Raw genomic sequence first — 12665 nt, 5'->3', positions numbered from 1 at the left:
AAAGAAGTAACTCCAGTAATCCAGGCACCTCGATAATCCGTGTATATGCCGGAACGATATCTGCCCGGACTACTTATATATAACTATATTATATACTAAGTTATATTGCAATTCGGTTATTTTAGACTCATTTGAAAAAGGGTAAAGAGAAAATATATTTCTTTTACCCAGATCTACCAGCCCTGAAAATATTTGCATTTATTTAAGACTCATCCTGTATATCGAACGCCGAATACCCGTTATATTAAAAATCAATTAATATTAAATATTTGCAAAAGAAAATAATGTGTCACCAAAATATTAAGTATTTTAGTTGAGTTACTTAAATATCATAAACTTTAACTAGCTATTGTTGGAAAATTTAAATAAAATGTTATTTACATAACGTAAGCCCATTAAATAATAGTTATGGTCAGTAAAACTTTACTGATGTTTCGAAAAGGCAGTAGAGAATGTTTATTTCTTGTTTTTGATGAAGAACACTCTTCATGTCCTTTAAAATGAATATTTATTTATTCTTAATCTATTATTGTGTTCAATTATGTGGTTCGACCCCCATTTCCAACTATTTACGTCAAAGAGAAAATTTAATCAGAAAATCACAGAGTTTTGCTATAGGATCTCATCTCAAGCTCGATGAAAACGAAGTAGTAGTGAACGAAATTCTGATGGAATACAAGAAACAAGAACTGTGGCATGGTTTTAATCCCAAAAGTTATCTGGCTGGTAAATATTTTACTGAAGCAAAGGAAGGAATAGAACGGTCATGTGTCTATAAGATAATTCAAAAGTTACCCAAAGGTGCAAATTTACATTGCCACGATGAGGGAATGGTATCCGCAGATTATATATTCAACAATTTAACACACAGGTAGAAAACATTTCTTTTAATGTACAGGGTGTACCATTTTTGCATGTTTTACGGGGTTACGTTACTATCCTACTTTTTATCAAACTAAAATTGCAGATATATCAAATATATACTACTGTATTTCGGTTAACCCTTAACGGTTACAGATTGGTCTGTCAGACACCTCGTGCTGAACCATTTCCCTATATTTCGTAAATGCCTGCAATTGTAGTAGAATCTAGTGAATGTAGAATGTTTAGGAGGGGAGTTAATCACCGCGATCTTACAGATCAACTCATAACTCATCAGTTTCAGGGCTTTAACAAAAGCCAGTATCTGAGACGTCTCCACAGAGGCCAGCTCTCCGTCCTCGACATCAGCCGTACCAAAGTTCATGGGCACGAATGGTCGTCGTCTCGGCGCACTCAGTAATAAGGTGTTCTGGGGTGTTCCCATTTTCCCAGCAGAATCTGCATTCGCCGTTGTTTCCCAGCTTCAGCCTACTGAGGTGTCCGTTGAGGAGACAGTGTCCTGTTAAGGGGCGTCCAGACCAGATGAGCGAGCAGTAACGAGCGCGAGCAAACATTTATTCAAATTCGCTCGTGATTTCTGCTGCTCTCGAGCACATGATCAGCATCCGTCCAGACCTAGCGATTATTTGTATGTTCGGCGTTGATCGGTGTATGGCACTTCATGTTCATAATGTCCGAAAAAATTATTGCTTGTGCGTCTTTCATTGTATTTTATAAATTGTTGAAACGTCAAAAGAGAAAACGACTGCAGAGGAGATGGTGGAACATAACTCTTTTTAAAAATCGAGTTTCTCATGGTGGTAACAATTTACTAAATGATGTTGAAACAGAAGATTCTGGAAAATTTAAGAACTTTTGTCGGATGTCACTTACAGATTTTTTAACAATTACCGAAAACAATTTTAGCTAGAGAAAGGCTAGCTATAACCTTACGGGTCTTGGCAATTTTTGTACTCCTCTATTAGTTCTAAAACAACTTCATTCGGCTATTCCATTTTTGATATTCGATCGCAAACCTGGTAAACAAAATCCCGTCCAAACCGAACGTGCAATAGAGCGAATTTTCTTTGATATACCGACACGGCGTGGAACAGCGTCGAGCGCGAGCCAGCAATCATTCGCTCGCTCGCAGAGCCGTCCACACCAGTTAAGCGTTCCCATAGAACACACCCGAATTCTTGCTCGCTCCTGCTCGCTCATCCGGTCTGGACGCCTCTTTAGAAACCCCATGACAATCCAAAGATTGTTTTTACTTAAATCAAGGAAAACCTTTGATTTTTCTCGGTCGTAAGTTCAGAGGAACTTTTTCCAGTGACTTAGACCGTTGGAGGACACACATTCCAGGTTACAGATGGAGTCTTCCAGATTCTTCAGCTCCGCTTTCAGTTGGTTCCCGCTTGAAAACAGAACGGTTTTGGTCCAGTGAGTGGAGTGTTTGCTCCTTTTCTAGCTAGATCATTTGCCTTCTATCCCTTGGTGAGCAGGCACCCAGAGTAGGGGGACTTTATTGTATTGGCCTAATTTGTTGAGCTTCTCTAAGTATTCTTTGACCAACTTCAAATTGATGGTTACTGAGTTGATCGAGTTTAGTGCTGCTTGACTATCGGATAGGATGGCAATTTCCTGTTTTCGATAGTTCCTATCTAAGATAAATTGTAGCATCTTTCGACAGCGTAAATTTCTGCCTGAAGGATGCTGGGGTAGGTCCCATTGGTTCGGAGTTGCAATTGTATTAATGAAGATGCATATTATACCTTCAAGTCGATAGGTAAAAAAACCATTTGTCTACAGTGCTCAAGAAATATATATTTAAATTGCTGCGAGTATAAAAATATGTAAAAATATTATTTTTTTATGTGTTTACCACCGATTTTTTAAAATAATGTTTGATTGCCGATTTACAATTGTTGCTGTCAATCAGAGTTATTAATATTTTTGATGCACTTGTGCAATAATTTATCATTAAGAAACTAATAGCGTGGAATTCGCCTTGTATTTCACGAACTACCCATACAGCACATCAAATCACATTTACGATGTGTTTACATTATTAGATGTAGACACAGGGCGATACAATTCCCCCGATGTAAATATGATACGTTTACACATTGTAGTTCAACACGTATGCACAAAGGTTAAACGTCCGCCTCACAATGTAGCCACAGTATAGCATTTACGTATACACAAAGTAAGGGATAAGTAGTATTTACAAAGAGTGCCGCCGGGGAAAGAACGTTCCTGGAGAGAGGACAGAGGTGTAGGTTAGGTTTTAGTGAGGTAAAAATCCCACATAACTCGTCTGGCACATAGGAGGTTTTACCAGGCGAGTACCTGTTGCAGGTTTCCCCCTTCACCTCTTAAAGGATACACAGTGCTTGTGTATTACGTTTAAACTCTGTTTACACACTGCAGTTGTGACTAAAATACTGCGTGTATACGTATGTATTTTGCTTCGTATATACATTTTGTGCTAGATAAAACTACTTCTTATGAACGAATTTAGGAAATAATACAAGTTTTGATGCCTAACATTCCGTTCTTATCAAGAAATATTTATTCAATAATACCAATTATATCTTTTTAGAACGAAAATTAGGAAGGCAAAACTTTGTATTTTCCAAAAGTTTCTCGATCGTAAGTTCAAGAGAAATCGCCTTAAAATAGTTCCATTTTTGTTTCGTATTAAATGTACCATTTTCTTTCCTTAAAATGGATTAAGTAAAAATAAAATTCTTATATTTCTTTATATCATGGAACGCATTAGCGCAAATAACACAATAATAATAATTATTTACACTGCAGAAACCAGAAGTAAGAAAACACTATAAAAGAACAGAATTTGTATCAAAATGTATTCAAAATATAAGTACCTAGTATAACAAAATACTAAAATGGTATATCGCCACGATTTGGTGGACCTCGTTTAGTCATTTTTTGTTAGCATACTCATTCATCGAGATTAACAATCTCAGATTGACAATCTCACCCTTAAATTTATATGAAACTGATTATTGAATATTAAACATACCTGTATATTGATCCATCAATAACTTACCGAATATCAGTGTAAGAAGTTCTTTGAAGTATTTAAATCTTTCTTTCTCTGGTCCATTTAGATCTTTATTATTTCTAAATTAAAAAAAATTATATTGCAGAGCTAACCTCTTTATCATTATACGAGAATATTTGGAGTTTTCATTCATTGGAGTCAAAATTTGGTAAATTGGGTATCGAGTAGGGGAAGAGTTGCTGCTATAATATTAATAATACTCTTAGAAAGGTGTAACAAGGTAATTAAAAACTTGTGCTTACCTTAAAATCTCTTTGAAACTACACACAAACAGAACATTTATATAGAGCTTCCGAATGATAAAACAATAATGGCTGCTAACACATACCACTCCTAGAAAGGAGAAAGGAGAGAGAACACATAAGATACACTTGGTCGGTGTATCTACGCTGAGGCTGTCCGCGCGTGCGCACACCTTCATTTCATGCTAGAATGTAGACACAACAGTACACTATTACAAAGTGTCTATAATATAGAAATTTATATTATGTGTATACGTCACATATTTACAAGGCGTGTACTACAGGCACAACTATGATACGAAGTATCACACATACATATGACATATACATTGTATGTCTCATATACCGACGTCAGATTTCATCATTTTAATAATTATTTGTTACGTTACAAAAAACTTTTTAGAATCTTGAGTGCATACGGTATACAACTAGTAAACAGTGTATCACACAATTCTATCAATATAAACTTGCGTGTATATCATATGTATATGTTAGAACTAGATGAACACTTAGGTTCACTTTAACATATTTGGTTTATCATGTGCCTCCCTTGTAGAAACGTAACTTCATTTGAACGTGCTGTATGGGTAAGAGGTCTAGAACAAACCTGTGTCTACCATCCTTTGTTTAATAAAAAATCGCATCTTTGTATCTCAACTCATAAACGAGAAACCCTGTAAAACACGAAAATGAGACACTCTGTACAAAATTTATAGATAATGTAATTTCAGTTTTTTAGTTTTAAATATTTTAAACAAAAAGTGACATTTCAGATCTAATCTATACGTGAATTATAAACCAAACCATCCAAATATCAAATTAAGGTTCTTGAAAACAAATCCAGGTCCACCATGGTTTCCTATAGAAACATTTAGGACAATTTCTGACTCATTTGACGTTAGACTGAAGGAGAGTCTAACAATCGCTAGAAACAACTCTAGAGTTTTATATAGCGATATTGATTCAGTCTGGAAAGCGTTTCAGGATATATTTCCTCTTATCCAGTCTATGATAAATTATAAATCAGCGTATGAAGATTTCTTATATCAGGTATAAACAATAATAACTTTTGAGAATAGCATTTAAAGAGAATTTAGAATTTTTATGGACCCTAGAATATATACCAGTAACCACATACGATACGGAGTATTGTAGCTAAACGATTAGATTTTTAAAAATTGTAAATTTTGGGTTCGTTGAAGAACTATTAGAGCTATAATTTAAAAATATTTTTACAAGATGCAGAGTGTCCCAAATCCATAAAAAATATCAAAGTTGTATTTTTTTAAATAGAACACCCTGTATATTATTACATTTTTAGTTTCTACGATTAAAATAAAGGTAAATTTGATCAAGGTAAGGTTTATCACACTTAAACCTTACCATTTTTGAAATATTTTGAATTTTATGAAATTGCAGTAAAAATTTTAAGGCTTCATTTCTCCAAGGGTATCAAAGTTTTTAATACTAAATATTTACTGAAGTTTACTTATTGATCATTTATTGTGCTGCAATAATAAAAATAATACTACCTCATACAGAAAAATAAAAAAATCTAAATAATTCCTAGCTTTAAACGGCAATTACTTCTTTAATTTAAATAGAACACCCTATATATTTTAGGAGAATCAGATGCACAATTTAATTGTCTATCAAATTGTATTATACCATTTCTTAACTATCCTTTCTAGTTTTCGTAGAAAATGCATTTTCTTATAATTTATACCTCATTTATCAATATCCCATGGGATATTGACATTTTAGATTGCTTTTAAAGCAACAAATGTACAGAATGTACAAGTGCTAAAAACGATAATATTACTAGTCCATTTGTATACAAAAAGAAAATTATTTAAATCTTTATAAAAGAGTATACCATTAAATGAATATGTATACTACCGTTATTTCCGCCCAAATATTAATTAATTACATACTTAATTGTGTTAGTTAATAAATTATTGTAAATAAATGTGGATTTCAATCAGAAATCAATATAATAATAAGTTATGAAAATGAACGTCTCTGTTGTTAAAAATAAGCATTTCTCAAAAAATGAAATAAAATTTTTAAGTTGTTACTTTTTACCACATTGTCTAATACACATAGAAAATTCAGTTTTTTAGTATTTGGAGCAATTATTATTAATCAACGCAAACAGTCAATTAATGTAGTTTGAATACTGGAATCATATTAATTGGTCCTCTTTAACAAATATTTAAACAGTTTTTTTTTTATTTTTTAATTAAATAAACGAACTATATCGACAATATTAGTATCTGTACTCTTTAAAAATTTGTTACATCTTTAAAAATAATCTAATATGTCAATATTCCATGGGTATATTGATAAATGAGGCCTAAATTATAAGAAAACGCATTTTCTACGAAAATTTGAAGAGATAGGTAAAAAATGGTATAATACAATTTAATAGACAATTAAATTTTGAATCTGATTCTCATAAAATATACAGGGTGTTCCATTTAAATTAAACAAGTTATTGCCGTTTAAAGCTAGTAATTTAGTAATTATTTAAAATAATTTTTTTGACGCTCTGTATAAGGTAGTAAAAATGTTATTACTGCAACACAAAATTTAGTAAATAGAAATACTTCAATACAATATTTACCAACTTTACCAAACCAAACTAAAAATAATATACAGGGTGTTCCATTTAAAAAAATACAACTTTGATATTTTTTATTTATTTGGGACACGTTGTATCTTGTAAAAATATTTTTACATTGTAGCTCTAATGTCCTTCAACGGACCCAAAATTTACAATTTGTAGAAATCTAATCGTTTAGCTACAATACTCCGTGCCGTATGGCAAACAACCCTGTAGAATAAGTGGAATACTTAAATTAAAATTTTCATTTCATATTTTGTTAGGCACTCTTGGAACAATATGAGGATAATATCAAATACGTCGAGGTTCGTTTGGACTTATCGCCATTATATGACCTGAAAGGAACCAAATATACTATCGAGGATAAAGTTAAAGTAGTTCTTCAAGTTGTACGGAACTTTCAAAGAGACCATCTCGATTTTTGGGGAGCCAAACTAATCCTATCCATTATGCGAGGTAGTGATTTTGACGATATTCAGCACAAGTTGGAGATTATAAAAACTATAGCTCAAAAGTATCCCGGATTTGTGGTTGGTATTGATCTGATTGGACAAAAAGACCTTGGTAAGCATTTTTGATTTTTTTAACACACTGACAAAACAACCGCCTGCTGTATTGTGAGTGTATATGTTACAGTGAAAGTCGGAAATTCAATGATTGTTAACATTCACTAGGAAATGTGGTATCTTCTTATCACTCCCTCTCCTGCCGAAGGTTGGCGATCCAAATGGCAATTGTGGCTCTGGAAACTGCAGCCCGGAAGATTTCCGCAGACGAGCGTTCAAACCATCTCCTCAAATATTTCAGCCGTGAGTTCTGGCGTCTTCCTACTGATCTTTTCCCTTGCACTTTGCCCTCTATTATGAGGCGCAGTATTTCCTATCTACCACCTCTCATCACAGGACCCAGGTATTGAATTTTTCTTTCCTTGATGGTGTTCAGTATCTCTTTTTGTTTCTGCATGCGCTGGAGTACTTCATTGTTGGTGATCCTTTGTACCCATGAGATTCGCAGCATCCCTCTGTATATATACATTTCGAAGGCTTCTATTCTCTTCTCGGTCTGTGAATCCAGTGTCCAGCTCTCACATCCATAGAGTAACACAGAGAAGACGTAGCATCTGGCCATTCGAGTTCTGAGATCCGCACTGAGGTCTCTTCTTGTAAAAAATGATTTCATTTTCACGCAGATTTCTCTCGCTTGCTCAATTCTTGAAAATATTTCTCTTTTCGGGTCGCACTGACTATTGATGTTAGCTCCTAAATACTTTATTGAGGTCACTTGTTTGATTGTTTGTCCCTTGACACGCAGGTGTGCATTTATTGGAGTCTTAGAAATGACCAATAGTTTGGTCTTGGAGACATTGAGATGCAGTCCAAACATCCCACTATATGCTTTGCAGTTCTTGTATATCGTTGGCTATTATAACCGTATCATCGGCATATCTGATATTGTTTATTGGGATTCCATTGAACTTGATTCCGCCCTGGATTCGATCCAGTGCTTCTCTAAATATAGTCTCCGAGTACAGGTTAAACAGGAGCGGAGACAAGACGCAACCCTGCCGAACACCCCGTCTGATTTGTATATCTTCCGATGTTGACTACTTTATCTCAAATACCGCCGTTTGATGCCAATAAAGTTCTGATATGAAACGTCGTCAACTCCGGTTGTTCTTAGAATTTTGATCATCTTCTGATGATTAACACAGTCGAATGCCTTACGATAGTCTATGAAGCATGCAAATACATTCACATTCATGTCTCTACACCTCTGTGTCATTACATTTAGGGAGAAGAGTGCTTCACGCGTTCCGAGTCCGTTTCTGAAGCCAAACTGGGTGTTGTCCATCTGATTTTCGCACTTCTTGTAGATTCGAGTGTGGATGATTCTAAGAAAGGTTTTGAGGACATGGGACATAAGAATTATCATCCGATAGTCATCACATTGTGAGGCGTTGGGTTTCTTTGGCAGGGTTACGAATGTTGATTTAAGCCAATCTGACGGTATTTTGCTTGAGCTATATAATTTGTTAAATAATGCTGTTACCAAATCTAGACTTCTGCTTTCGTTATCTGCAATGAGTTTAAGTATTTCAACGTTTATTTTATCGGGACCGGTAGCTTTTCCGCTTTTCTGCGCTTTTATTGCATGAACAACTTCGTCTTTGGTTATTGCTGGAGCCTTTTCATTCAGTATGTGATCTATCGGTGGTGGGGAACAGGGTCTGTCATCATTAAAAAGTGTTTTGATATATTCTTTCCATCTCAACACCACGGCCAATTTTGGCATTGAAGTCTCCAATTATCATCGTTGTCTCTCCTTTCTTTGTGAGCCGCATTACTTCATCTATTTTTGTGGTCTACAAGTATGGTATAGGAATGTGGTATTTTGAAGACATTTGTTGGCTTTTCCTAGTAATTTCTAACATTCACTATATAGTGAAAGTAACATTTACTAAAGGTTGCCAGTAAAAGTTATTCTATTGTACAGGGCGAGTGTGGTGATGAAGAATGTTGGTTTGGGCAGTTAGATCAAATAAAACTTAAGAATATTGGATCACCTCAATATTCAAGCTGATCCACAAATCTTAAAACTAGAATTACATTCTTTAGTATATTTATTAAAAATTATAGTAAATATCGACATAACCTTCTAAATATTAAAAGAGTAAATATAGTAAACATTTTAAAGCGTACAATACAATTAAAAAAAACATTCATAAACATAAGATTACTTATTAATACAAGGTTTTTTTTAAATATGGTACGTTACTAATAGCAAGAGCCAACTTTGATCCGGGCGCTGCAAATGGACAAATGTTGTATAGCAACATTAGTCTTGTATGACCTGGCTATCGAGATGACCTACCTGCAATTAAAGAAAAAGCATGGTGTGAGCAACAAGGTTACCAGTTATTATTAAAATAAAGTAAATTTAAAATTAAACAGTTACTTGAATAATTTATTAATAGTCCAACTTAAAAATACAAGTTTAAATAAAATATTAAAATGCCACACAGGCTAGTCACACAGACTATTAAAAAAATATGCCACACAGGCTATAAAAATGCCATACAGGCTATCAAAATGCCACACAGGCTAAAAAATGCCACACTGGCTAAAAACATGCCACACAGGCTATCAAAATGCCACACAGGCTATCAAAGTGCCATACAGACTAAAAAAATTACACAAGCTAATAGTCAAACTACGCTACGGGGCTAACTACTCTTCAAGGCGAATTACGCTACGGGACTGACTACCTTTTAAGGCTAACTACGATACGGTACGAACTACTCTTCAAGGCTAACTACGCCACAAAGGCTAACTGTAGAAAATAATAAAGCTAAACATAATTAAATCAAATCAATTTGATTATACTATTACCCAAAAATATTCTTATTTTCTATTAAAGTCACATAGACAAATTTAAATAAATCACTATAAAGAAACATCTGCAAAACATCTTTTCTTATTATTCAATCAAATATTTTAAAATTTACCTGAGATTCAGAAACATAATATATCACAATAAAAACAATAAACGGTAACCAACTATAGTTGCTCAGTGAGATAAAATAAACTCACCTTAATTAAACTTCTTATTCGGTACGGCAATGGAACTCAGAACTGCCACAAAACCTTAATTACAAGCTCTTAGAAACTTTAATAAATTTAATTTAATAAGTGCGTACCACTTCTTTCTCTGACGCTGTCTAATACTTTATTGACTGTTATTTGAAACCTTTTTGAAAAGTACACGTACCATGAATTTTAGGCTTGTTTTTGTTTACATTCAGAATTCCATCGCGTCTCGACTTTTGAAATGTGTGTTTATTTTACGTCAGATAAAGAAAACGTAGCATAGGAAAATAGAGTTTAATAAAATTAAAATAAAAAAAATAAAAAATAGAGTTCTTACAATAAGAAAAATATCGCACAACACTTTTTACAGCGATAAGAAAACAATTCTACATAATCCCAAAAAACAAAGCGAATTTACACCAGATGTCTGTCAACATTGCCAATGTTTAGCCCATTTTAATGTTATCTGTATATTGCCTATTATTATACTTATCCTTATTTATCCTTATATTTTACATAGCGCTAGCTGAAGCTTTCAAACTCACTGCTATCGTCCAGGGAATGCTAGTAATGCATTCACTAGTAAAAGTTGGTTTTAAAAATAGCTGTTGAGCTTTTACTGGCGTAGTCTTAGCAAATCAGTGAATGTGAGCTTTTACTAGTAATAATTGTTAACAATCACTGATTTCCAACTTTTACTGTAACATATACAAAAAAATACTGGCGTTGGCGGCATGATATTTCTATAACTATAAATACAGATATAGAAAAAAAATACAACATAAAATTTGGTACGCTACTATTTTTTACATCCTGTATTATTGATGTTACAGGTAAACCTTTGATAAACTTCTTACCTCAACTAATGGACCTACAAAAGCAAGGTATTAAATTCTTCTTTCACGCTGGCGAAACACTATGGAATGGAGAAGCATCAGACCAGAATTTGTATGACGCCATATTGCTAAACACCAGCAGAATTGGTCACGGTTATGCTGTGACAAAACATCCAGAAATTTTAAGGCTAATCAAGGAAAAATCTATCCCTCTGGAAATAAGCCCTATATCAAATCAGGTAAGAAACCCATTTTTACAACCTTTTGTTGAAACTTGAAGAGAAACTATAATCTTGAATAAAACTGTTGTGGATAAAGGATCAGGAATTTGAATTTTTATAACCAACTCTAAGGCCCAGCGCCCACGATGCGACTGTTTTCTGACAAATATGCAAATTGATTGAGCTTGCAACTATTTTGCAACCTCGGTAACATATACTTAGTAGTGTGGAGCCACACACGAATCCATTCGAATGAAACTAGTTTGCAATCGCTCACAAATCTGTTATTCGCTACCATATGTTCCCACTGTCATGTAATTTTAAAGTTGTCCGTATTCAAGTGATTTCTACGTGGTTATTTCATATATTTTAAAATTCAAAGCCGTGTGTCACGGCCTTGAAATTTTACCCCCAACGCATATAAAAAAGTTTCACTTCAATAATAATTATACTTATTTTAGATACTTGGCTTGGTGAAAGACTTACGTAACCATCCTGCAAATTTTTTGATAGCCAATAACTATCCTTTAGTTATAACGTCAGACGATCCAGCAATATGGAACGCCCAGGGACTTAGTTTTGATTGGTACATGACATTTATGGCGATGACAGGCAGTGACGTCGATCTAAAATTTCTCAAACAACTCGCCATGAACTCGATTATCTACAGCTCTATGACGCCGAACTTTAAGCAAGAAGTACTGAAATCATGGAATGACGATTGGGAGTTCTTCCTACGAGAAGTTATGTATAATAATGTATGTTAATTTATTGTAAACGCGTTTAAAAGGAGTCAAGTGAATTGGTCAAGTCACAGGAACCGATTTGAAAGTAGGGTTACCAGATGAAAACTTGTCCACTCCGGGCAAACTTTCCCAAAATCCGGACGTCATAGTTTTTAACAAAGTAGCATTTTTTACATTACCACTGATTGGTGATAGTTATCATTTTTAATTTATTTATAAAATAAGAGCAAAATATACATTTATAACTTTCAAAACTTAAAACTTACGAAGTAAAACAATGAATTTACACTGCTGCATTGGCTCCCTAACTGGCACAAAAAGCTTTGTACATTCTGCGTATGCCAAAAAATTATTGATATAGAGTGTATCTAAAAGCAGATAACTAACACAAGTTAAAAAAAACTTCAACATCAGAATAATATCTTTATTTATAAAATAAGTAGATAAATTATAAT

The 12665-nt window shown here is 33.8% G+C and overlaps 1 protein-coding gene across 1 annotated transcript; it reads left to right on the top strand.

Annotated features, from left to right (window-relative positions):
* The first annotated feature begins 345 nt into the window (after window positions 1–345).
* Window positions 346–12578, top strand: LOC115880459 (adenosine deaminase 2-like). Its single transcript, XM_030897665.1, has 5 exons — window positions 346–871; window positions 4968–5244; window positions 7084–7384; window positions 11241–11482; window positions 11926–12578. The coding sequence occupies exons 1-5, from the start codon at window positions 489–491 to the stop codon at window positions 12229–12231; spliced, it is 1509 nt and encodes a 502-aa protein (XP_030753525.1). The 5' UTR covers window positions 346–488; the 3' UTR covers window positions 12232–12578.
* Window positions 12579–12665: the final 87 nt, after the last annotated feature.

The sequence above is a fragment of the Sitophilus oryzae genome, unplaced genomic scaffold (assembly GCF_002938485.1).
Source record: "Sitophilus oryzae breed Bouriz unplaced genomic scaffold, Soryzae_2.0 scaffold_1624_pilon_pilon, whole genome shotgun sequence".
NCBI classification, from domain to species: domain Eukaryota; kingdom Metazoa; phylum Arthropoda; class Insecta; order Coleoptera; family Curculionidae; genus Sitophilus; species Sitophilus oryzae.
Note: the sequence above shows the minus strand (reverse complement) of the source record. Positions and strands in the feature narration are given on the sequence as shown.

What these genes read in the sequence shown, in the direction of transcription:
- LOC115880459 (XM_030897665.1), top strand. Translation starts at nt 489, where the DNA reads ATGTCCTTTAAAATGAATATTTATTTATTCTTAATCTATTATTGTGTT. An exon ending in ATGAAGATTTCTTATATCAG is followed by an intron (nt 5,245 to 7,083) that starts GTATAAACAATA and finishes ATATTTTGTTAG; the next exon opens with GCACTCTTGGAACAATATGA. An exon ending in GATTGGACAAAAAGACCTTG is followed by an intron (nt 7,385 to 11,240) that starts GTAAGCATTTTT and finishes TTGATGTTACAG; the next exon opens with GTAAACCTTTGATAAACTTC.